The 27,253-nt window shown below is 37.8% G+C and overlaps 1 protein-coding gene across 1 annotated transcript in view; it reads left to right on the top strand.

Annotated features, from left to right (window-relative positions):
• LOC106877351 (peroxidasin homolog) overlaps positions 1-27,253 on the top strand; it is a 117,268-nt gene that overhangs the window by 67,015 nt on the left and 23,000 nt on the right. Inside the window, exons 7-13 of the mRNA XM_052967102.2 lie at positions 8,775-8,892; positions 11,019-11,188; positions 18,643-18,696; positions 19,375-19,425; positions 21,004-21,273; positions 23,810-23,926; positions 26,225-26,380. Of these exons, the coding sequence (XP_052823062.1) occupies positions 8,775-8,892; positions 11,019-11,188; positions 18,643-18,696; positions 19,375-19,425; positions 21,004-21,273; positions 23,810-23,926; positions 26,225-26,380 (936 nt within the window). The remainder of the gene's footprint in view (positions 1-8,774; positions 8,893-11,018; positions 11,189-18,642; positions 18,697-19,374; positions 19,426-21,003; positions 21,274-23,809; positions 23,927-26,224; positions 26,381-27,253) is intronic.

The raw sequence follows: 27,253 nt of genomic DNA, 5'->3' as shown, positions 1-27,253 counted from the left end.
TACATGATGGCTGCCCTCTCGTTATCGAGTATGGCCATTGCATGAAGCTTAACTTAACGGTGCTGTGATCGAATGTGACTTTTTAGCCCAGCCAAAGATCTACAATGTCTTGCACCATACATTTTGACAAAACTTTAAAATTCATAATGGTCATGAACAAGAGATTGCCACTCTGTGCCAACACTAATGCCCTTGTTTCTTACTGTTGTCTCATCAAAGCTCTTCATGCATTTGCCCAATATTGATCTTGTCTCTGTCTCTTATGGAAGCACTTGGCCAAATGGTGAGGATTTTGGGCCTGTTATTATAAGGTCAAGGTTTCAATTCCTGCACTGGATAGCATTTGTGTCCTTTAGTAAGACACATTAATTTCCCATTGTGCCAGACTCTACACTACAGTTGCAGGCTTCTTTCTTTGAAGATGTCATATCCCCAATGTTCCACTAGGTCAAAAGTGAGAGGTCTGTGAGTATGTTTATGTTCACTTGTAAAAACTACATTAAACACTTAAAGCAATGAATACAAGCATGATACAAGCTACAAAGTCATATTGATTGTGAAGGGTGACTATGCTATATCTTGTGGTTTCTGATTCTCTGAAAGTTGCTGAAAATTTTTATATCATCTCAGTACTTATTCTGCCAGTCCTCCACTTTTCCTTCTTTAAAAATAGGGATCTTTCCCATTGACAATAGATGAAGGCATGGCTCTGTGATTAAGAAGTTTGATTCCCTATTGTGTGGTTTTAAGTTCCATCCCACTGTGTGGCATCTTGGGAAAGTGTCTCCTATTATAGCTCTGGGCCAACCAAAATTTTGTGAATGGATTTAGTTGACAGAATGTGAAAAGAAACTTGATAAATGTGTGCGTGTGTATTACGAAACTCATGTCATTTGAGAAGTGCTGTTGACATTTCTCCTCTCAATAAATCACCGATTTACTTCATGCCTTTGAAGCTGTGTGTAATAAGAGATCCCTTACTTGAAAGTCAGGTATGGGTTAGTGTCAGGAAGTGCATCCAGCATGTAAAACAATGCTTCAATAGCATAATAACTAGACTTGACCTCAGGAAAACAGATGCTTAAAATTTAATAATGCTGTTCTTTTTCTACCCCTCTCTGCTACCTTGACTACCTCCAAAACTAATTTCCTTAATATAATACAGTTTCAGTCTTGATTTTTTTTTTTGTCTCTTTTCATAATTTTCTTAATTTCCCTCCAATTGAAGAAAAATAAAATGGAGTAACTAATCCCTGAATTTGAACAATTATATGTTGTAAATATTTCAAAATTATACACCATTAAGAATTTGCTTCTTAATTTGTCTAATATCCTGTTTATTTTCCTAAAACTTAGTTTGGAATTATGTATTGTCAATGACCTTGAGAAGTATTAGTTTTATGACACTCTTGCATTGGATTGATTTATGATTATATTGTATTTACTTTCATGTATGAAGTGAATTATAAATAGTAATAATAATAATAACAACAACAACGATGATGATGATGATGATGATGTAACTCATTCCAGAAGCTGTAGGAGCACTTGGAATACTAACAACCAAGTTCGAGAAATATGTTGGAGAAATTGGAATTGACATGAGGTTAGAGTATGCTCTATAAACTGCTCTACTGGGGACAGTGACGATTTTGAGATTGGTACTTAGGTGTTCAGTATCTTTCACAATACGTAATATCAAGGTACCAAGTCTCATAATTCATAGAACAAGACCCTGAGAAACCTTGTGAGACTTTTGATAACAGGTTGCTGTCTGCTCTCACAGAATTAACTAGAAGTAAGACTGAGAGGTCTGAGAAGTAAAATAAAATAACAATAATAATAATAGTTTCAAATTTTTCCACAAGGGCAGCCAATTACATCAACCCCAGTGTTTAACTGGTACTTAATTAATCGACTCCAAAAGGATAAAAGTCCCAAGTTGATCTTGGTGGAATTTGAACTCAGAACATAACGGCAGATGAAATACTGCATAGAGAAGATAGAGGGATGCAGAACAGTTGGAGGGTGAGCAGCAATAGTAGTAAAGATGATACAGTCGTTGATGAGTGAGGGGACAAGAGAAGGATTTAACATGGTTGGGTAGTCAGTTGGAGCCAAGGGAGGGGAAAAAGGCTGGTCTAATGCGTACAGTGGGGAATCACTGTAACACTACCTTAAAATAATAATAATAATAATAATAATCATTGTTTAATGTTCATTTTCTATGTTGACATTGGTTGGACAGTTTGACTAGAGCTGGAAAGTTGAAGAGCTGTACTAGGTTCCAGTTTGATTTGGCATGGTTTCTACAGCTTGATGCCCTTCCTAACACCAACCATTTTACAGAGTGTGCTGGGTGCTTTCTATGTGGCACCAATCCTTTCTACTATAGGCACAAGGTCTGAAATTTTGGCAGAAGGGACTAGTCATTTACATTGGCCTCCAGTGCTTGACTGGTGCTCTTTTTTCATAGACCCTGAAAGGATAAAAGGCAAAGTCAATCTCAGCTGCATTTTAGCTCAGATGAAATGCTGCTAAGCATTCTGTCCAGCATGCTGACGATTCTGATAGTTCACTGGCTTAATTATAATCTTTTCTCTATCAGTCATGTTGGCCCCATACATACAATACTATGTACTCTAGACAAAAGAGGGCTACAAGACATTGGGATAAACATATGCATACAATACAGAAATGAGTGGGGAGGTAAGAAACATAGCAAAATATACTAAAATTGGTTATGGCAGAGAGCTGGCAGAAGCGTTAGCATACCAGGCAAAATGCCTTGTGGCATTTCATCCATTCCGTCAGGTTTGACTTTCCCATTCATCCTTTCAGGGTTAAAATAAGTACCAATTGAACACTGGGGTCAATGTAAACGACTTACTCCTTTCCTTCAAATTGCTGGCTTTGTGCCAAAATTTGAAGCCAATATATTAAAAGTGGTTAAAAATTTAGTATATAAAACAAATATGAGTTTATTATCTACCCATAAGGATGTGAAGATGCCACCTAGAGATGATCAGGGCTCTCCATACCTTCAACTATCTTACTATATGAGCATATTCAGGCTTTGGCTAAGCCACAAGGACTTTCACCTCTTTGAGTGACTTAACTTTAGCTGTTGCTAGAGTATTAGTGTGATTTTCATCAACACTAATTTGTAGGTGAAGCATTCTCTCTTCTCCTTCTTGATAAGCACAGTGTTCCTTTTGTTCTTCTTCAGGTCATTCATTAAATCCATGAGGTTGTTGATACCGATCCAAATAGCTATGAAGCTTAAGTACTGCAGACAGACAGGCTTCCTCTTACCTATGATCAACCAACATGCTTTCAGTCTGCCTCACTGCTTTTTAAAAATTTTATTTTTTCTGTTTATTTATTTAAAACCTTTAATTTTTCTTTTTTTTACTTTCTCCTGTGATTTCCCTCTGTTCTCCACCTTCCATCTCATTGATGCAAGTTGAAGGAGTGGAACTGCCAGTTTTGTGCTGATGGAGTAGAATTGCCAGTTCTGTGTTAAAACAGAAAAACTCTCTTGGCTTCTTGGTGCTGGTTGCTAAGGATGAGGCTATTTCAGTTCTTTTTGCTTCATCTCTGGCTGTTCTTGGGATTACTGGTAAGTTTGCTGTCATCAATTCACCGACATAAATTTACCATGAAGAAAGTTCACCGTGAGGAAAGTACACCACAAGAAACGTTTACTGAGAAAATATATCCATAGTATCTCACCATTAATAGTTAAAAACTATTTTATTGAGAAAAAAATGGTGAATTGGTGACCATGAACTTTTCCTGTGGTGAATTGATGATGGTGAACTTCCTCTACAGTGAAGTGATGATGGAGAACTTACCTGTCATGGTCCTTGGAGCTGCAATCAGTGGTACTCTGGAAAGAGTAATAGAGCAGAAGCAGCAGTGGCCTTTACCTCAGGGGTTTGCTGCTGTTGCTATCAATACCTATTTTTCTTCATTTGCTTTTCCTCTTCTTCTGGGCACAAGGCTTTATTACCAAAATTTCTTTCATCCCCACACCACCAGATTGACCTCCTTTCTTCTTTCTCAATAGAGTATGATTCTAGAATAATCTCATAGTCTTCAAGGGTCTGAATACCCATAGAAACCTCCCTCAATAATTTTTCTATGGGTCACCTTCATGTGTGCTTCTTGCCTGTACTGTGCTGTAAAGGTCAAACAAGTCTGTCTAACTATGACCCTTCTGATCTGTTTTTTCCCTATGTCCTGGTCAGGTATGTAGTGCATGTGTCTGTTTTCTTATCTCAGCCTCATCTTAAACACAAGGCACACACTTTCATGTGTTCTGCTTTCATCAAAGGAGCACATGTCCTTCCACACATAGGACAAGTCTCTCTCCAGCTCTTCTTTGGTGGGCATATGGAACCCTTTCCCATTGTTTGAAAAACAAGGACGTTTGTTTCTACTCACAGTATCCTAGATAAATTTCTGAGAGAAGGAGGTGTTGTCTTTCTTGACATACTTCACGTATATCTCCCCAATTTTTCCTTGTGGTGGCTCAGATCAATGAGTTCCTTTCGCTTACTTGTTTGCTTGCTTCATACTCTTGTTGATAAGGTTGTGGTCATCCCAGGTGAGTGGTCCCAGAGATGTCATCATCCATAGAGCCAACCAGGTTCACCAGTGCTTACTATCCTTGCCGGTCCAGTGCCAGCCCCTCTGCATCCTCCACTGTGACTCTGAGCCTCTGGAAATATTCCCCAATCATGTCCAACCATCTGGTGTGAGACTTGCCATGAGGCTTTTTCCAGCCCACAGCTACTGTGTAAGAGGAGAATAAAACCCTGGTAGGATGATTTAGCAGAAGAGGAAGGACATGTCCATACTAGCTATGAAGTGGAAGGCTGTGGACTGATGCATGCATACATGCAATTCTTGGTTGGAAACCTGATGGTACCATCTGATGTTCTCAATGGTTCTCAAGGCTTTGTTATCAAAGTCATTGATCCTCTTAGCCTGGGTCTTCATGAAGGCCACAATTTTGATCCAGAGGTGAGAATGGAGAAGGCTGATGCATTGTAGATATGGAGTTTTGTCTTCCAGGAGATAGAGCAATGGTGCCAAAGGAGCTTCAATAGGGAGTACATAATCCTGGCAGCCACACCACATCTGCAGTTGATCTCCAGGGAGTTTAGGCAGATGAAAGAACTGATCCACAATATTTGTAAAAACCAAAATATTGTTGGTGTTCGAGTGTCTTATTTGATAGCATGGAGTGTTATTGAGTTTTTACTTTTTAACTTACTAAAAGGTGGCAAGCTGTTCTGGACAAAGCACTTGGCAGCCTTTCTTCCAGCTTTATGTTCTGAGTTCAAATTCCACTAAGTCAATTTTACTTTTCATACTTTCAGGGTCGATAAAATAAGTACTAGTTGAGCTCTGGGGTTGATGTAGTTAATTATTTCAGGCTATATCGCTATAGTTGGAAGAACTATTTTCGTCTTACTGAATGTTCTTTACGTCTGATTTGAATAAGCAACAGGGTTAAAAGATATTTATAAGCTAAGAACAAACTTGAGTATGCAGATGCATGCAATGTATATTCATATATGTAAGGTACTGAAACAGCAAAAAGAAAAAAAGAGAAAAGTCTACTTCTTACATGACTTTCCACAAGTGCAATGTGAACTTTAATTTATATAAAGATGAGTTTGAAATATGTGCAATTCCAATTCTACTTATAAGAGTCTCTTTATTGCAAAATTTTTGTTCAAAGATTTTGAAAGGTAGCCAAATTTCAGGATAACAGACCACAATTTCTCAAACGTTCTTGCTTATCCTAGATGCATGCAAATTTTTGTTAGCACTTCTAGTAAAAATCCATCTTCTTTGAATGGAAGCATGTGGCTTTGTGGTTAGGATGTTGGACTCATGATCATAAGATTGTGGTTCCAATTCCTGGACTGGACAACATGTGTCCTTGAGCTTGATACTCTAGTCCACTCAGCTGGCAAAAATTAGTAATCCTGCAATGGCCCTTATGAATCAGCATGACCCAAGAAGGTAACTTCACATTACATTACATCTTCCTTGAGCTTTTCAAATCAGTATGGATCAAAACATGTGTCATTTTTATTTCAAATTTAAATTAATGTTTTATCACTATTAATTTTTTTGTATGTTTTTCATTGTGTAGCTGTAAGTTCTGCATCTCTTTATTTTAAAATCTATTTTTCTGTTTGAAGATAATTATTTGGAAAAGGGAGAGCATGTTTGTTTACACTCTTGAAGATACTGCCACCTTCACTGTAGCAAGTACCTCTTCCTGCTTTTTCTGAAGTGATTATCATGTAATATGAGTAAATAATTGGAAATAACATATGACAGGAATATATACAGCTAAATAATACAATATCAAGACAAACCTTGTTCTGTCCCAGGGAATTGGAATGGATTCTTAATTAATATGAAGGCCTTTGTCAATATTCTAGATAGAGAAACAGGAAACAAAAAATAATCCTTTTTCAATAAATAATCATGTTATATTTCATTTGTTAGCACTCTGTCAGAGACATCTGTTTGCTTGAACAATCATGTTGTAGTAGTAGTGGTAGTGGTAGTAGTAGTAGTAGTTGCTGTCATTATTATTATTTATTATTGTTGTTATTATTATTATTATTATTATTATTATTATTATTATTATTTTTCTTTGTTAGCCAAAGAGATTTAAGAATTATAGAATAATATAAAATTTACACTAGGGGTTACAAAGAAAGAAAGGATTATGTGGAATATGAAAAAGCATGTTTACAAATTATAAAGGAAAAGGATAAAAGACAGAAAACAATATATGGTAGGATTTATCAAAAATTTCACTGACATACACATGTATATACTTACATCTGCATACAAATACACACATAAATATATAAACATATTTGCACATATGTACACACATGCACATACAACACACACATACTAATATGTATTCATACACACATATTTGCATGCAAATAAATTGAAAAATGTACAATAGCGCAGGATAATTCAAACACAATATAATTTAAAGAAATTGGACATGAACATTTTTCTGGATTTTTCAGGACCCTGTTCATTTAACCATTTTTCAAATTGTGCTTGAGTGCAAGTGAATGCCTCATTAAGCATTTTTTGAGATATTTGGAGTTGAAAACACCAACATCATGAGGATTTATCTTTTAGGTTCAATATAATGCAATTTTAATTTTAATAGTAATCTATTTTTTGCATGCTGTCTATATTCTGAACCTAATTGTTTTTTGTATCATTCCAACTTCTGTGGCATCACAGATGTCTAATTTTGTCTATTAACTGTTTGTTTGACTTTTGAAGAATGGTAGGCCTTTGTTTGTTTTCATGTACATTTTATTCTTTATTTTTGAGGAGATATTTCATTGCCAATTAGAAGAAATTGTTCCACTTCACCCAAGCTTGTTGTTTTGTTGTTTTCCCTGTGATCATTTCCACTTTTTCCCCCTTCTATATAGTCATCTGTAAATATTTCTTCCTCATTATATGATGAAAGATTGGTACTGCAGACTGTTACTACTAGGAAACAAGGTATTTTCTCAACTATATATCATACTGAGCCTAAAAATATTTCCTTTGCTATACTTCAAGTTTTGGTTGGTGTTACTCTGGAAACTGGAGTATGTTGTTGTTTATCTCGTTGCTCTTCATTATTTTCCTTTTCTTTGTTTTTGCTTAATTTTTCCCAATTCTTTTAGGCATTCAGCTCTAAGGTATATTTTACTCCCAGCAAATATAACAACTAAGCTTTCTACCTTGTATCATAAATCTCAGGCCCATTGTTTCAGCACCTTCTATTGGATACAATTCTAGTGTGGCTTTCCGGCCTTCAGAGGGCAATTGAGTTTATTTTGACATGCCTCGATCACAAGTCTCCTTCTATTAAGCTTGCTTTGATTACTCTTCCATGCTGTGACACAAAAGTTACTATTAGCTAAGGGTCTACATCATGCCCTGTGTTTCTTATTGTGATTCTTTGATTCTAGCACAAATTTATAGTCATTTTTATCATCATCATCATCATAGTGTTCGTTTTTCCATGTCTGCATGGGTTGGATAGAATTTGCTTTAACATTAAAATATGTATATGTGAGCATGTGTGTGTGTGTGTGTGTGTCTGTGTGTGTGTGTGCATGTGAGAGAGAGAGCTTGTGTGCATGCATGCAGGCTTTTGTACTAAGCTGGTTGTTCACTCAGTGAGAACTGGCACTGGGTAAACAGATCTTCCCAATGGAGTTTAACAAACCTATTGTTGCACGCTGTGTAAGTGCTTTATTAATTAAACTAGAAAGCTCTGGCTAAATTAATCATTCAAAATAGCATATTATAAACATGTTACTGCTACAAACTAACAATATCACTATGTATTCTAATACATTAAGATCATAGATAGTTTTGCAGCATCTCAACCACCAGCAGATAGCATAACCACTTGGCTATGAAGCAAAAGTTCAATAATAAAGGCTGCAATTATATTTGTTGATTAGAATTGAATGTTTGGATTTCCGGTTTTAGCCAAATTTCAATTTTAAATTCTGACTTAAAATATCTTTTTTATTTTACTATAATTTTTTTCAAAGCGTTTCTATTTCATTTATGTAAAATTTCAAAGTGGGGATGAAACAAAATATTAAATTGTGAATTCCTATCTTGCATATTTCTCTCAGCTAATTTAATGGAAGGATGAGCTTTTATTTATTTTTTTATTTTTTCCATTTCATTCTCAGGGGCACCTGTGTTTACTGTGGAACCAGAAGATATGCAGCTGGAGATAGGTACCTCAATGGTGTTTACCTGTGCTGCTACTGGCGATCCTGAACCTGAAATTTCTTGGTTACATAATGGGTAAAATATTCATCTATATCTCTTGTGTGTCCATAGCTTATATCAGGTCCAGCATTTTATACTTACCCCTTCTCTACATACTGAGCAAAGTTATTTCCTTGAAGGTACCAAGATCCTGTCTTCTTTCCTACTTGCCAAAACCTTTGTCTTTGCCAGGTTTACCTTAAGACACCTCAATTCCAGGTTTGTTTCCATGCCAGACTTTTTTTCTAATTCCCCTATAAAATCGGCTATGACAGCTCGATCATCAGCATATAGGAATCCACATGGATAGCCATTCTTAAAGTCCTCAGTGATGGCTTGCAGGACTATAATTATTGGGAGAGGACTAAGGATCGGTCCTTGATGGACTCCTACTGTCTTGCTAAATTCATCACTGAAGTCATTGCCGACTCTCACTTTACTTACTGCATCCTTGTACATAGCTTGAACCACCTGCACAAGCCCTTCATCTATACCTAGCTCCCTCAAAGCCTGCCAAATTACTGAATGTAGTATCTTGTCAAATACTTACTCCAACTAAACAAAAACCAAGAACAGTGGTCTATTCTTAGCTAGGTGTTTCTCCTGCAGTTGCCTCACTAGGAAGGTTGCATCTGTAGTATCTCTTCCAGGGACAAAACTAAACTGCATCGCATCCAGATTTACTTTGTCACGGATCAACTGGGCTATAACTTTCGCCTTGGTCTTCATAATTCGGTCTCTGTATTTCAATTTTATTTCTCTCCCTTTGAAGCATGCTAATAATGTGTGAGGTTTTCTGGTCAGTAGTGAATTACATTATAGAGTTCCTATAGTAGTTATTTTTGAGCACAAATCAGATTAAATATTTTCTATGTACACCAGTCTATACTACGATACACAGGAAGCTTTTAGTCTACATATTCTATGATGTTGGTTCACTGTTTGTTGCTTATCTCTGATATTTGTTAATTCAGTGTTCTTTACTTTTTTTTTTTTTTTTGCTTTATTGAAAATTTTATGTACTATGTTTTTGTTGTTGTTGCTTGTTTTCTTGGTCTGGCATTATTTGTAATTATTCAATAATTTTTGAAAGAATTAGATTATAAATTTATAGTGACAACATGGATATTGTATTCAACAGCTTAATAATTCTTCCTTCCCAAGGTGGCGAACTGGCAGAATTGTTGGTTCACTGAGCAAAATGTCTAGCAGCATTTCTTCCAGCTTTATGTTCTGAGTTCAAATTCCACTGAGGTCTACTTTACCTCTCATCCTTTCAGGGTCAATAAAATAAGTACCAGTTAAGCAGTGGGGTTGAAACTATTTTTTTGTTTGAAACTATTTTTTTGTTGAAATACATCAATTTCATCAAGGCAATATGACTTGCAGAAAATACCATGTTTATGGTAGATATTTAACATCATTTATAGAAAATAGTCATGAAATTTAATTCTGCTATTAAAAGGTTACTGTTTCAATTCTAAAGAACACAGCAATTAGCTGCTTGTTTAGCAAACAGCTACTTATATCAGGAGAAATATCCATTGCCACAAACCAAATGATCTGGTGCCTTTTACCTGACAGTTATCTGTCAGGCAAAGGATGTTACCTCTGGTAGACTTGTGGCTGATCTAGAAGGAAATTTTTCTCTCAACTACTTTAAACAATAAAAACAGAATTGAGCACCGGTTTCAAGGTTTCACAGAGCTTAAGGAGAAAATAAGAGAATTATAGTGGTGTTCTAAAAAGTTGCAAAAGTATTTTAGCCATTATGGATGACTGAACGCATGATTATAGAAACTAAGTTAATTAGAAGAGTTTGCAACTATGAACCAAAATTTTTGTCTGTCAAAATTGCATTTTAATTTTAATATTTCTTATTTCTCTTTACAACAAATCTCTGTGTGTGTGTGTGTGTGTGTTTGTGTGTGTGTGTATGTGTGTGTGTGTAGCCAGTTTTTATGCATGTGTTATTATTTTGGGTGCTTTGTAAGCAGATATTGTGTAACTCAAAGCTTACGATAGAAGTGTAGTGATGACATTTATAAAAAAATGTACTGGAAACTGCACATTTTAAGAAACATTTAAAATAAATTCCAAATCCTTGATTAACTGTTCTATTTCCTTGTTATTAATTTCTTTTTTTTCTTCCTTTTCTACAGAGAAATTCTTACTCAATCAGCAACCATCATCTTTTGGGGTGACACCTTAAAACGGCTAATGATCCAGAACATTAAGCAATCTGATAGTGGAACCTATACATGTGTGGCTAGTAATTCTGTTGGTCAGACATTTTCCAGGGCAGCTCGGTTACAATCAGATTTACCAAGTAGTGAGTTGCTGTTAATTATAAAGCATTTCCACCCATCTGTGCATCCAACTTTACTGAATCTTGTGATGTTCTCTTTGTTCTCTTGCAATGTTTCATCTCTTATAGAGTTGTCTGTTTCCCGCATAGTTGCATGGTTTTAGAACTCAGTTTATAGCAGTTATCCCATTAATTATAGTGTTTCTGTGGTGTTGTTCCATCATTGTGTCTTTCAAAATTAATAATAAAGTAAAGACCCCTTTGGACATGAATGACCGTGGATTGCACCTAAAAAGTACCCCACAGAGGCACAAGTCCAGACAAGGTTGTTTATGGAAGACCAGTAATCGCCCATGCATAACAGCCTCCCTTCCCCACACCACCAATGTTATCCAAAGGAAAAGCAAAGGTCAATGCAGCTTAGTACCAGTGATGTTGCAACTCATTTCTACGGCTGAGTGAACTGGAGCAACATGAAATAAAGTTTCTTCCTCAAGAATACAACACACAGCTTGGTCTGGCAATCAAACTCACAACCTCACATTTGTAATCCTGACATTCTAACCACTAAGTCATATGCCTTCAAGGTTAGTAATACCTGCTGAGTTTTGGCACTACTTCTCTCAGTCATACAATGTACAATGGCCATTGGTGCCTACACTTTCATATGCCCTTAAAACACAAGCAAACCAAAAAATGTTTTCGGATTCTCATAATATTAGTAAATATTAGTAAATATTTCCATAGGTACTTTATTTTATCAACCCAAATAGGATCAAAGGAAATAGTGACCTCAGAAAGTAGTGGCTAGAACTGAACACTACAAAAGATCACTACAATTCTCTTTGGTACTAGGTAATCTTTTGACAGTAAAGTATTCAAACCTTCTAGCTAAACTTTCCAGCTATGAAAAGTACTTCAGTTTTATTATTTTGGTTGACAGCTTTGTTACTCAAAGATTTTCTATATCATATGCAAATGGTGCTTCACCAATCCTCTTCCTTTTTGTATTAATAATCTCTTCTGAACCACAAGGCATGGCTCGTAGTGCAGGCCTGGCTATGTGGTAAGAAGTTAGCTTCTCAATCACATGGTTTTGAGTTCAGTCCTACTGCAGGGCAGCTTGGGCAATTGTTTTCTACTATAGCCCCAGGCCAACCAAACCCTATTGAGTAAATTTAGCAGATGGAAAATGAAAGAAGCCGATCATGTATATGTGTGTGCATGTTTGTATTTGTGTTTGTCCCCCACCACTGCTTGACAATCTGTGTTGGTTTGCTTACATTTCTGTATCTTAGAGGCTCAGCATTGGAGATTGATAAAATAAGTATCAGGCTTAAATAAAATAAAAACACTGGGGTCAATTTATTGTACTAAAAACATTGAATGGTTTTAGTCAGCAGATCAACGCCAGTACTTATATTATGCCCCAGAATGGCCACAGTCCAACAGCTGAAACATGTAAAAGATGAACAATAAATTCATTCATATGTTAACTATGTGCCACTTCACTCCCAACTTCCTCCATCTTCTTTCTAATTATGACTAACTTTAAACTTTTTCTCTCTGAAAAACTCCCATTTAGACTAACCTCTAGCAATAAAATTCACCACTATTACTCAGCTTACAATGATGTTTTTCTGGAAATTCAATATCATATATAGACATGAAACTAGCTGCTCCCATTGAAAGTGTGACCAGGTGCCTAAGTAAAGAAAGAATCAATATTACATTCTTATAACAATAATAATAATATATTTGTACTTATTAGCTTAGGTAGTTTTAATAATGATATATTTGTACTTAAAATCATCAGTACACTATTTCTGGTATTATTTTGACTGACCTTTTTTGTAAATAGCATGTTAAGTTGTTTTTTCTTATGAAGTTGTGTTTCACTGATGTTGTTGAAAAAACACGATGATGATAGTCTCATCTTTACCACCAATTTGGTATAAATAACATTCCTATTACATATATTTATATATATATACATGCTGCTATATGTCATCATCATCATCATCATCATCGTTTAACGTCCGCTTTCCATGCTAGCATGGGTCGGACGATTTGACTGAGGACTGGTGAAACCGGATGGCAACACCAGGCTCCAATCTAATTTGGCAGAGTTTCTACAGCTGGATGCCCTTCCTAACGCCAACCACTCAGAGAGTGTAGTGGGTGCTTTTACGTGTCACCCGCACGAAAACGGCCACGCTCGAAATGGTGTCTTTTATGTGCCACCCGCACAAAGAGCCAGTCCAGGGGCACTGGCAACGATCTCACTCGAAAACCCTACAAAGGCCAGTCAGGCGGTATATCATCATCATCATCATCATCGTTTAACGTCCGCTTTCCATGCTAGCATGGGTTGGACGATTTGACTGAGGACTGGTGAAACCGGATGGCAACACCAGGCTCCAGTCTGATTTGGCAGAGTTTCTACAGCTGGATGCCCTTCCTAACGCCAACCACTCAGAGAGTGTAGTGGGTGCTTTTACGTGTCACCCGCACGAAAACGGCCACGCTCGAAATGGTGTCTTTTATGTGCCACCCGCACAAGCCAGTCCAGGGGCACTGGCAACGATCTCGCTCGAAAATCCTACAGGAGCCAGTCAGGCGGTACTGGCAACGGCCACGCTCAAAATGGTGCATCTCATGTGCCACCCGCACAAGAACCAGTCCAGGGGCACTGGCAACGATCTTACTTGGCTTGCCGGGTCTTCTCACGCACAGCCCATTTCCAAAGGTCTCGGTCCGTAGTCATCGCCTCGGTGAGGCCCAATGTACGAAGGTCTTGCCTCACCACCTCAGCCCAGGTCTTCCTGGGCCTACCTCTTCCACGGGTTCCCTCAACTGTTAGGGTGTGGCACTTTTTCACGCAGCTATCCTCCTCCATTCTCACCACATGTCCATACCAGCGCAATCGTCTCTCTTGCACGCCACAACTGATGCTTCTAATGTTCAGCTTTTCTCTCAAGATACTTACACTCTGACGGGTATTCACATTGACATTACACATCCAACGGAGCATACTGGCTTCATTCCTTGCGAGCTTACGTATGTCCTCAGCAATTACAGCCCATGTTTCACTGCCATGTAGCATGGTTGTTCATACGCATGCGTCATACAGTCTGCCTTTTACTCTGAGTGAGAGTCCCTTTGTCGCCAGCAGGGGTAAGAGCTCTCTAAACTTTGCCCAGGCTATTCTTATTCTAGCAGCTACACTTTCAGCGCACCCACCCCCACTACTAACTTGGTCGCCCAGATAGCGGAAGCTATCGACTACCTCTAGTTTTTCACCCTGGAATGAGATAGAAGTTGTTTCCTGTTTGTTTGCAGTCTTTATTGCACCTGAACATCTGCCACAAACAAAAACTAACTTGCTAGTTAACCTGCCTTTGATGTTGCTGCACCTCTTATGTGTCCATAGCTTGCACGGGGTACATCTTATAGAGTTACTACCTACTCCTTTTCTACATACTGAGCAGGGCCATCTACCTGAAGGGGTTTGTGTTTTATCTACCTTCCTACTTATTAGGATTTTGGTTTTAGCTAGGTTGACTCTAAGGCCCTTCAATTCTAGACCTTGCTTCCACACCTGAAACTTCTCCTCTAGTTCTGATAGTGACTCCGCAATTAGGGCAAGGTCATCAGCATAGAGGAGCTCCCAGGGGCAACCTGTCTTGAACTCCTCTGTGATTGCCTGGAGGACTATGGTAAATAATAGGGGGCTGAGGACGGAACCTTGGTGGACCCCTACCTCTACCCGGAATTCATTGCTGTACTCATTTCCAACCCTCACCTTACTGGCAGCATCTCTGTACATGGCTCGCACAGCTCTCACTAACCATTCTTCTATCCCAAGTTTCCTCATTGACCACCAGATAAGGGATCGGGGGACCCTGTCAAAGGCTTTCTCCATGTCAACGAAAGCCAGGTACAGAGGTTTATCCTTAGCTAGGTATTTCTCCTGCAGCTGTCTCACTAGAAATAAGGCATCAGTAGTGCTTTTACCTGGCACGAACCCAAACTGCATCTCATCTAAATTGATTCGCTCCCTAATTAGTTGGGCTATGACCCTCTCTGTAACTTTCATAACCTGATCTAACAGCTTGATGCCTCTGTAATTATTTGTATCTAAAGCGTCCCCTTTACCTTTGTAGCAGTTGACTATGATGCTGCTACACCAGTCATAGGGTATGACTCCTTCGTGTATCACCTGGTTCGTAATACGGGTGACTAGGCTATAGCCAACACTGCCAGATATTTTGAGCATCTCTGCAGTGATTCCTGATGGGCCGGGGGCTTTCCCGGTCTTCATACTCTTAATTGCTTTATCTACCCTGGTACTATCAACTCGGATAGCTGGTCCCTCTATTGGGTCGACATAAGGCAGGCTCTCTTTCTCCCATTCATTCTCTTTATTAAGCAATCTATCGTAGTGGCATCTCCAGACCTCTTTCTTTGCATCCTCATTTAATGCAAGCGTACCATCATCCATGCGAACACATTTCTCTCCTACAACATCACTATTCTCTCTCCTACACTGTCTTGCAACACGAAATACCTCGAGTCTTTGGTCCTCACGGCGCAGAACATTGGCAAATCTTTCCTTATCTGCTTCCCCTCTGGCTAAATAAACCTGTCGCCTAGCCTCCCTTCTGGCACATTGGTACAATTCCCTGCTACCACCGTTCTTCCAGTCCTTCCAAGCCTGTTTCTTTTGTCTAATAGCCCTGTCTACCTCCTTGTTCCACCACCACGTTACTCTGGGTTGGGAGGGGACCTTACACCACCCACAAATCTGGTCGGTGGCTTTCAACAGGTTGTCCCGCAGAAATCTCCAATTGTCTTCCACGTTGTATGATGCTATATCCCCTTCTATTTCGTTAAATGCTTCAAGTAACTTGTCTCTAAGTCTCTGTCCGTTTGCAGGGTCTTTAAGCTTCCACACCCTTCTTCTCCAAGCCTGTCTAATTCTGGGCACCCATTTTGCCTTGATCCCAAAGTCGCTAACTACTAATCTATGTTGTGGGGTACATTCTTCGCCAGGGTAGGTTTTGGCATTTATAAGCCGCCCTCTTTCCCTATTTCTGGCGAGGATGTAGTCGATTTGGCTAGAGTGTCTGCCGGAGCGGTAGGTGACTAGGTGACTGGCAGGTTTCCTGAAGTTGGTATTGCAGACCATAAGATTGGTTGCATCACAGAACTCCAGCAGTCTGGTTCCCTCCTCGTTGCGGGAACCGAAGCCATAGCCTCCATGTATGCCATGGAAGCCCCCAGCACGACGTCCGACATGACCGTTGAAGTCTCCAACCACAAAGAGAAGGTCCCTGTCACTCGTCGACGAGGTAGTTTGCAAGAGGGTGTCATAGAATTGGTCTTTCAGACCATCTGGTAGCCCAGGTTGAGGTGCATAGGCTGAGATGACAGTAGCTAATCTATGATGAAGCACTAGTCTGATCTTAAGTACTCTGTCACTTACTCTAACGACCTCGATTACCTTATCCACCCATTTCTCCGCTAGAAGTATTCCTACGCCCCCGACCCCGTCAGTGTTCCCTGCCCAGAAAATCTTGTACCTGTGTTCTTTGCCTGTGAGGAACCTTGCAGAACCTCCTCTCCATCTTACTTCCTGGATGCAGCACATATCTACGCATCTCCGTTCAAGCATCTCAACAATTTCACCAGATCTACCTTTCAGCGTGCCGACGTTGAGAGTGCCAATCCTAACAGTATGGGTGTTGGGGGTGTGGGCCTGTAGCCTGGGAAGGGGAAAAGCAGTGTCGTGTACCTGAAAAGAAAACTTGCAATTGGAAGAATTCATAAGCAAAACAGTACCTACAACCTGCAAACATTTCTCAACCTTAATGCGCTACCCAAAGGTAGGGGAGAGGATGGCCAAGGCCACTAGATGGGTTCCGGGAGACAGCCGAGGTTGACAGGATGATAGAGGAATGAACTTCCGGTGGAGGGGGCGGGATGACAGAGGAATGAACTTCTGGTGGAGGGGGTGGGATGACAGAGAAATGAACTTCCGGTGGAGGGGGTGGGATGACAGAGGAATGAACTTCCGGTGGAGGGGGTGGGATGACAGAGGAATGAACTTCCGGTGGAGGGGGTGGGATGACAGAGGAATGAACTTCCGGTGGAGGGGGTGGGAGGGCGGGTTACCGCCAGCGAGTAGATAGGGCTCTTAATTGTAGATTTTAAATATTTGAGAGACAACAATGCATAAATCGTAATTTTTAAAAGAGCAATGAATTCTGGGTGATTAGAATATAACGTAGCATGAATTTAGGAAGCTTAGAAAATGAATAAGCATGAATTTAAGACAACAACTGAATTCAATTGAATTTCATGGAGAGAAACAAGATAAATAATAGGGGGCAACTAAAGCGCGAAGGTATTATGAGATGTTTGAGGCCGTAAATAAATAAAAAAATCTCTATCTTATCTGCATCTTGGAGATTTCGTCGTAGTATGTCAGCGAGATAATTTAGAATGGGTTTCTCATTTATATATAGCCAGAACCTGAAGACCTTAAGGAAAAACTACGAAAGAGAGAGAGAGGATGGAGGGGTAGACAGAGGCATGGCGGGAGAAAAGATCATCATCATCATCATCATATATATATAGAAAGAGAGAGAGAGAGAGGGGGGACCAGTCAAGCAGCACATCACGCTGTAATTCTTCGTATTGTCGGCGTCGTTTAACGTCCGCTTTCCATGCTAGCATGGGTTGGACGATTTGACTGAGGACTGGTGAAACCAGATGGCTACACCAGGCTCCAATCTGATTTGGCAGAGTTTCTACAGTTGGATGCCCTTCCTAACATCAACCACTCAGAGAGTTTAGTGGGTGCTTTTACGTGTCACCCACACGAAGGCCAGTCAGGCGGTACTGGCAAAGGCCACGCTCATCTCGCTCGAGAAACCTCATGTGTCACCAGCACAAGAGCCAGCCCAGGGGCACCAGCAACGATCCCGCTCGAAAAATCCCAGAACCCCACACAAGAGCCAGTTCAGGGGCACCGGCAACGATCTCGCTCGAAGAAATTTCACGTGTCACCAGCACAAGAGCCAGTCCAGGGGCACTGGCAACGATCTCGCTCGAAAAACCTCATGTGTCACCCACACAAGAGCCAGCCCAGGGGCACCGGCAATGATCCCGCTCGGAAGATTTCATGTGTCGCCTGCACATGAGCCAATCCAGGGGCACTGGCAATGATCCCGTCTCGCTCAAGGCATTTCATGTGTCATCCGCACAAGAGCCAGCCCAGGGGCACCGGCAACGATCCCGCCCGAAAGATTCCATGTGTCGCCCGCACACGAGCCAGTCCAGGGGCACTGGCAACGATCCCGCTCAAACATTTCATGTGTCACCCAACATTTTTTGAAATTTTATATTATCTATAGTTAGCAGTTCTAAAAGTATAATATCTTGTCATCATTATTTTTCTCATTTTCTATCAGCTGTTCGCTCACGAGTCACTGAAGCCCCAGTAAGAAATCCAGCTCAGCCACATTGTAAGTATAAGTGTTCCAGATTGTAGTTTTGCTTGTTGGATTTTTTGTTTTACAATATCAAACAAAACTTTTCTCATCTCTTATTTAAAGAGCATTGAAAGATTTTAATACTTAATTCAAGAAACTTAAATAATTTTTATATTGTATAACCCTTCTTTGTATATTGTATAATCATTCTTTGTATATTATATAACCCTTCTTTTATATTATATAACCCTTCTTTTCATAATGATGATGATGAACCCTTCTTAGTAAACTAGGATGAGTGTTAGTATTTCTATTTCTGTCTGTTTGTCTCCCCTCTCTGTTTCTCTTTTATATCTTCCTTGCTACCAGCTCTCTTTTACATCTTCTATAATCTTTCTTTTCCTTTCTCATTCTTAATTTTCTACCTGTTTGCTTTGGCCCTGATTTTACCTCTGCTTGAAATTGTTCCCTTTTGTCTATAAAGTTTCTTGAGGTGTACAGTAGATGGGTATTTTTTAGGGTGTTGATGTATGTTTTAGCTTTATTCACTTGTTAAATAAAATGTATAAACTGTCTAACTTAAATATAATTTACTGCTATTCATTTGTAATAGATTCTATGTTTAACAAAGTTTGAATTGATATGATTATCAAATATTCTCTTGAGAATATATATGTATGTATATATTTATATATCTGTTTCTTTATACAGCGCGAAGAATCTTTCCTCCACGTCAACAAAGACTTCCAGTTCGGAGATTTGGTAAAATAACCACTGTCTTTTATTTCTTAATTCCTTATTATTAGTTTCTTCGACTGAATCGACTGGGCATTATTTTTATTGATTTTAGAAATAGATGAAAAGCAAAACTGATGCCAATGGAATTTAATCTCAGAATCTGAGTGCTTTAATATTTCTGACAATTTTACAGACCTAATATTGCAGTCTTATATTTTTATTTTCATTTTTCACCCTTTCCTCTTTTAAGTCTTTTAGTAAATCAGTCATTAACTTTTTCATAACTCCTCAGTTTTTCTTTTATTTATTAGTTTCAAAAGGTTACATGGGAGAAATTTTACTTTAAGAATCAAAGTTATCAAAAGAATATCTAAAAGCTAAGGGAGATCAATGTATTACTGATTTACTAAATAATGATGATCATAATAATAATAATAATAATAATAATAATGATAATAATAATAATAATAATAATAATAATAATAATAATAATAATAATAATAATAATAATAATAATAATGCCCGGATGCAGTACCAGGCAGTGGCTCTCATGGCTTCTGATCTTAATTGATTGGAAGTGTTATCATGTACATTGTTTTGTCTTGGTATAAAAGATGGGTTACAGCAAATATTCTGCTCAATACCACAGATTTGCTTGTCAGTTGTTTGAACGTAACCAGTTGGGCATGTCCCTTGGTGGCTGACGATATATACATCTCTGATCATGAGCAGAAGTAGTGGGGGAGCATCATAGCCATGTGTGGAGAGGAATTCTTTGGGGTTTGAATAATTCACCTTTGGAAACATGGGTGTTTTGCTCAACATCCTTAAACAAACCTTATTCAGAGACCTTTTGAGTGGGATGGGCTACTTGACCTGAAGAAAATTCTAACTGGGCCCCACCTACGAGGTCATGCTCTGTTTATTTTGATATGAGATCACCATGTCGCACACATATGGTTGTGATGCATGTGCCTGGTGTACCCTTATCAGATGGGTAGTCATGATGGGTATAATGGGCTTCGTATATTTTACACTGGTGTCACTTTGATGGCATGCACTGCTCTTTCACTCATGATGATGATGATAATAATAATAATAATAATAATAATAATAATAATAATAAAATTGTGCTGAGTAGTAGAAGCAGAAAACTCTACTTTGATTTGAATGAAGCCAATCAGATGCTTAAAAGCAACACATAAGCTTTGAATCTTTGATACATCATCTTCATCATCGTTTACATACTAATTTTGTCCAGGATTGTATGTCTTACATTGTCATTAAATCATTCAGTGCTTAGTTATATAAGGTGTAGTGTGACAATATGTTACATTCATTTTGCCAATATTCTAAGATTCTGGTAATGTTACACAGGCCAAAATAAGAGTTTTATATGAAGTAATTTCAACTCTTTGGGACTGATTGAAGAAATTTACCAATTTTGTTATTTAGGTGTATTTTACATTTTTTAATGTGAAATGGTTTTGTTTTGTCTTTTATTCATCTAAAAAATACAATTAAAACAACTGTAATTTTTAAATATCTGTTGTGCTTCATTATTGCTGAATTCTATATGCTTGTACCTTTGTGTAATTCCAGACAGTGGAAGTTTTCAAGGAGAACTGCTTGACATCATGGCTAAGCAAGGAGATAACATTACACTTCAGTGTGTAGAGAATACTGACCCATCTACTAGAATCAGCTGGACTAAAGATAATCTACCTCTGTCAACTCCTGATCATATAACTCTATCAACAACTGGTTCCCTTTTCATTGTGAACATTCAGCAAAATGACCAGGGCCTTTATCGGTGTACAGCTACAAGTAGTTCTGATACTACTACAAGGGAATTACGAATAACCTTGCAAAGTAAGTAGCTTGTGAATGCAGAATTTAATTCTAGTGACATGTTTTTCTTGCTGACAAACATAGAATCATGATTGACACAGACAGGCATAATTCATATCAACACACACACACACACGCACACACACACACACACACACGCACACACAAACACACACGCACAGACGCTTGCTTGCATGTGCACTCACTCATTTTGATGGCTCAGGTGGTGAAAAAATTTATGCTTCAAAATACCTAATGTATTTTCTTTCCTCAATGTTCTTGTTCATTAAGAGATGCATTTCTGATTAATAATGTAACATACAATGCCAACACATTTGTTTCTTGTCGTTCAATCATTAGATTACAACAAGAAGTCCATTGAAAGAAACATGGAACTTCAAGTGAAATTCATGGAGATATTGACTATACATACAAATTCATCTTATTTAGTTTTACTTCATTTTGCATTGGTTTTATATTCATTTGTCTATAGTAACATAGGGGAAATGGGTTTTGCAAATTTAATTACAGTTGGAAGTTCTTTTAATGACAATACCTGAAAAATGAAGTTAGAATGAATCCTATTGACCCTATTGTTGGACAGATAGACTGAGGCATTTAAAGTTAAATACAGGTTAATAATTTATTAGTATAGCTATAATTATCTCTGCCTATGCCCCACAAGTGGGCCTACCAAATGATCAGATGGACCACTTTTATGATATCCTTCTACAGGCTACCACAAAGACGAGTGGCTGAAGATTTTAATGGGCATGTTGGACGGCAATCTGGTATCTTCCATGGTGTTCATGGGGGCCTATTGAGTCTAGTAAAATCAAAATCAAAATCATAATCAAAAATCGAAATTGTAGTTGTGACTGATGCCAGTGCCACCTGACTGACTCCCATGCTGGTAGCACGCAATAAGACCATTCATGTGTTGGTTGATGCCAGTACCACTTGAGTGGCCCCCGTGCCAGTGGCATGTAAAAAGCACCATCCAAACATGGTTGATGCCAGCCACCACCCCACCCCACCCTGACTGGCTTCTGTGCCGGTGGCACATTAAAAGCACCATCCGAACATGGCCGATGCCAGAGCCACCTGACTGGCTCTCATGCCAGTGGCACGTAAAAAGCACCCACTACACTCTCAGAGTGATTGGTGTTAGGAAGGGCATCCAGCTGTAAAAACCTTGCCAGATCAGATTGGAGCCTTCTACTATAGCCCTGGATCAATCAAAGCCTTTTGAGTGAATTTGGTTGACAGAAACTGAAAGAAGTCTATTGTATGTGTGTGCGTGCATGCGTGCATGTGTATGTCTTTGTGCCTGTGTTTGTCTCCCCCACCCCACCGCTTGACAACTGGTGCTGGTCTGTTTATGTCCCTATAATTTAGTGGTTCAGCAAAAGAGACCAATGGAATGAGGGCCAGGCTTTAAAAAAATAAGTACTGGAGGCAATTCATTTAACTAAAAAATCCTCTAAGATAGTGCTCAAATATGGCCACAGTCTAATGACTGATAAAAGATAAAAGATCACCATTATTGTGACCCCTGAAGGATGTGTGTGGGTGGGGAGAACTCTTGAGACTATCATAAAAACACAAACAAAAGAAATTTAACCACGAGAATTACTATCTAGTAAAGTCAAAGTTACTGTTTCCTTTGCTTGCTGGAGGTTCAATAGAATCATCACTCTTTAATTATGTTGAGAACCATTTTTTATTTCTTTCCTTATTTATGTTCTATAAAAATATGTTCAACTTCTGATCAGCCCTAAAATCAATCTAGTTTATGATTAAAAGCATTCTAGTCATGACTATCCTGTCTTTAATTTTAAGCATAATATATCTTGGACAATGTTATTCAGTGTAATGTGTCCTTCCTCTTTTAAGACAACAGAATGTGATTTATGGTTAGATTAGGTTACTAATACTAACAGGTTGAGTAACCTTACTGAAGCTTTCATGATGGCTCATAAATAAAAAGACAGTTGTAAATTAACACAGATAACTGGAGGCAAAAGCATATACTTTACGTTATCTGATTTTTAATTCTAAATGCCACCATTTGTTTATGTTTCTAATCTTGTTTTAATTTTATTTTGGTACTCTGCTAACCAAGGTAAGCACAGTAATATAGAAGTAAGAACTTGGCAAGCCAGGTCCATAAACAGGTGTTGGCTGTCACTTTTTACCCCACCTTTTCTTAGCAAGCATATGAACATAATGCAATCAAATTTCTCACCTCAAAAAATATGAGGTTTTTTTACTTCTATGATGATTCAATATTATGATGACTATATGGATTGGTAAAATTGTTAAAGCATTGGTAAAAATATCTTGGGGTCTTTATTCCAGATCTTTACATTGTTAGTTCAAATCCTCCCCATGTTAACTTTACATTTTATCCTTCTGGGGTTAAAATAAAGTACCATTCAAGTACTGAGGATAAAGTTATTAAAATAATCTCCCCCACTACTGCCTCAAAAATTGCTAGTATTGTGCCTAAACAGAAACTATTATTACTTTCAATGATCATTTATTATTATTTCAGTTCCACCAGCCTTCTTTGAACCACCAAGAGATCAAACTGTACCAGAAGGGTCTTCTGCAACTTTAAGGTGTCGTGCTCAAGGCAATCCTGTCCCAATCATCACTTGGTCAAAAAGTGGTATGTATATTAACGAAATTCAGTACTTGTTATAAAAGACTTCATTTATAATCAGAAATATCCTGCATATAAGTTTATCTGACACAATAGATGTTTTTGTGTATACAACAGTTTATATACACACACATCTCAAAAGTAAATAGACACTATCAGTTTTGAAAGATTACTAGAAAGAAAATAACATCATTTGATGCATTTAAATACTTAATCTACTATTTAGTAGACATGCCTTGTGCATAATAAATACATAGCAAGTTTGATGCACCAGGTAATGTCTGCACAGAGAAAATTTTATACTGAGGAGTGTCTATTTATTTTTGAGGCATGTATGTGTTTATATAATTTATACATATTAATGAATCTATGCTTTTATTTGTCAAAGTAATCATATAATTGTTAAAATTTTTGTATCTCTTATATTATATATCTATTGTTGTCTGACGTTCCATATGTATTAATTAGCATTTCTGAACAGGCAAGCTAGTCATGTGGACAAAGTATAGAACTGCAACCTTGTGGATCATGAAGTCATTTCTTCCAATGACATTTCTTCTATTATTTTTTTTTGCTTTTTTTTTTTTGCTTCTGAACAAGACACTTCATTCTGCATTACTTCAGTTCATCTATGTGTCAGGAATATGTCATTTATTTTCTGGGACTACTCAGATCAGGGTTTGCTTTTTACTTTCATTTGCTTTGACTTTGGACCTTCACTTTGGTTCTGATTCTTGATAATCTTTCTTTTTATGTTATTGTTTAACCCAGATGAACCCTTAGTCCAGCAATTTGTTTCAATTTGATCATCTCATCTTCCTAAGGCTATCTTGAGCTCTGTTATTTAATGTACTTTCTCATTTTTAAGATGGCAGCATATGATCTGTAAGTGATTTGGGTGCTATTTCTAGCAGGTCAAGTAACTATGTAGATACTCTCAGTTGGTTTATAATAGTTTTTTAAATATTGATTCTACATTTTGAATGAAGTCTACATTTCTTGCATTAATCCTTTACCTTTTAAACTGGCTATATCCAGCCCAAATAAGCTACCAAACCAGCAAGATCTAGCCTCTCAAACCTACCCTACAACGTCATTGAAATCTCAAAGCTGTGAGATAATGCATGATTAATTCAAAGCAACATGAATAAATAAGCATTATATATTTGACAAGATGTAATCTGAATGCTAATAGGTTAATATTCTGTGGTAATAATTTGAATTTAATTAGTTCTGATATTGATTATTACCATATTCTCCCTTCTTGTTGCAGCAGCAGCAGCAGCAGTAGTAGTAGTAATAGTAGTAGTAGTAGTAGTAGTAGTAGTAGTAGTAGTAGTAGTAGTAGTAGTATTTAGTTTCACTTGCTGTTGTTTCCTAGGTCAGACACGACAGAGCAGACCTTTGATGAAAAGTATTCTAATCAATATAATTTATCACAGACTACATAACCCAATACACCTTTCCTTTTTGTTTTTTTTTTAAAAAGACATTAAAGGAGATTTGTCTACTGGTTAATCTACTACATATAGGTTCCCACATTGTCTTGTCATATCACTGGTAGGAATCACCAAAACATCTAATGACTTCTGTTGTAAAAAAATGTTTAACTACTATGTCTCAGTGTTTTTCAATTCATTTGAAATAATTTTTATACAATGCTAAGTTTGCCTTTTGTACATGTGCAATACTTTCATTAAAAGTTGCTCCCATTCTTTATCTTATCAATTAGCAAGCAGAGTGTGATGTCATAGCTGCTAAGAGAGATAACTCTTCTCTTTTAATTTATTTTTTCTAAGAATTTAAAATAAAATATTTGCTAAAATAAAAGAATGAGAACAGAGTTATAGATTTTGGGCAAGCTGCTTGCAAAGAGGCACCTATTGCAAATAGTGTTGCAGACCTGTTAAAAGCCATGCTATCTATATATGAGAACCTCCAACTCATGTGATACCTGGTAGAGAGCACTGGATCTCGATCTGGCTTTGGCAAGAGCTAATTACCTTGAATCAATTGACAGATTTGATCATTGGTGTCTGGCAGAATCATTATCACACTGGACAAAATGACCAGTAGCATTTCTTCAAGCTCTTTATTTTCTGGATTCAAATAGCATTGCGGTCAATTCTGCCTTTCACCCTTTTGGGGTTGATAAAATAAGCACTGAGACCAATATAATCAACTTCCCTGTCTCCTTAAAATTCCTGGTCTTGTGCTAAAATTTGGAAAAATTATTATGGTTATTATTATTTATTAATTCATGCATTCTTAAAAGATATTTTCTAAATCAAATTTTCATTACAGGTGAAGCTTTGCCAAACAATGGTCGTTTTACAATCACAAGCAATGAACTGAGGATTCTGCAGGTGAATATAGATGATCGTGGCCTATACATATGTCGTGCTGAGAGCACTGCTGGTTACAGAGAGGCAACTGCTTATTTGGCTGTAAGTCCAAGAAGTAAGTCCTTGCTTCATTCTCAGAGATTTCTTGCTGTATTGTATTAATGCATGAATGTGAATGAGTACATGAAGAAATGAAGCTTTGTGTAACTGTCTGCAACTGTGTTTATATCTTTAACTGCTCATTTGTATATGCTCATGCTTAAATCTACACACATACGCACACATGCAAATGTATATATCTATTTATGTTTTACATATGTCTCGTAATGTTTCCATTAGTGTTCATAATAATGATCATCATTTAATGTCCACTTTCCCAAGATTGCAGGGATCAGAGTTTATTTAAGGTAGATTTTCTACAGTCAGATGCCATTTTTGGCACTAACTCCTATTTGTTTCAGAGCAAGATAATATTTCCCTGTGGCCAAATATATTCATGCAGAATATTAGATGGGAATGACACTACTTGTATGAGAGTGGCATTCATTTACAACTGTCATGTGATGTCAAGACAAGGAGACACAAACTCTCACATGCTCACATTCACACACACACATGCACGTACACACACACACACACACACATGCACATGCATATATACACACACACACACATGTATGGTGGGTTTCTTTCAGTTTCCATTTACCAAGTCCATATCTATTCACAACCTGGTCAACATGGGCTGTAGTAGAAGTCATATGCCCATGATGCCATGCAGTGGAACTGAACCCAGAATCATGTGGTTGGGAAGCAATCTTCTTACCACACAGCCATGCCAGCATCTTAATAATGATGTGTTTCATGCATCAATATGTGCATACATGCATGTAAAATACAAAGAGTATGCTTCTCACATATTAGCATATGATAAATAAAGCTATTTACTTGATATTTCATAACCAGCTGCCATTAGTATATTATAGAATGT

This window comes from Octopus bimaculoides, chromosome 4 (assembly GCF_046866305.1).
Source record: "Octopus bimaculoides isolate indiv1 chromosome 4, ASM4686630v1, whole genome shotgun sequence".
NCBI lineage: Eukaryota > Metazoa > Mollusca > Cephalopoda > Octopoda > Octopodidae > Octopus > Octopus bimaculoides.
This window is presented reverse-complemented; position numbering and strand designations above follow the sequence as displayed.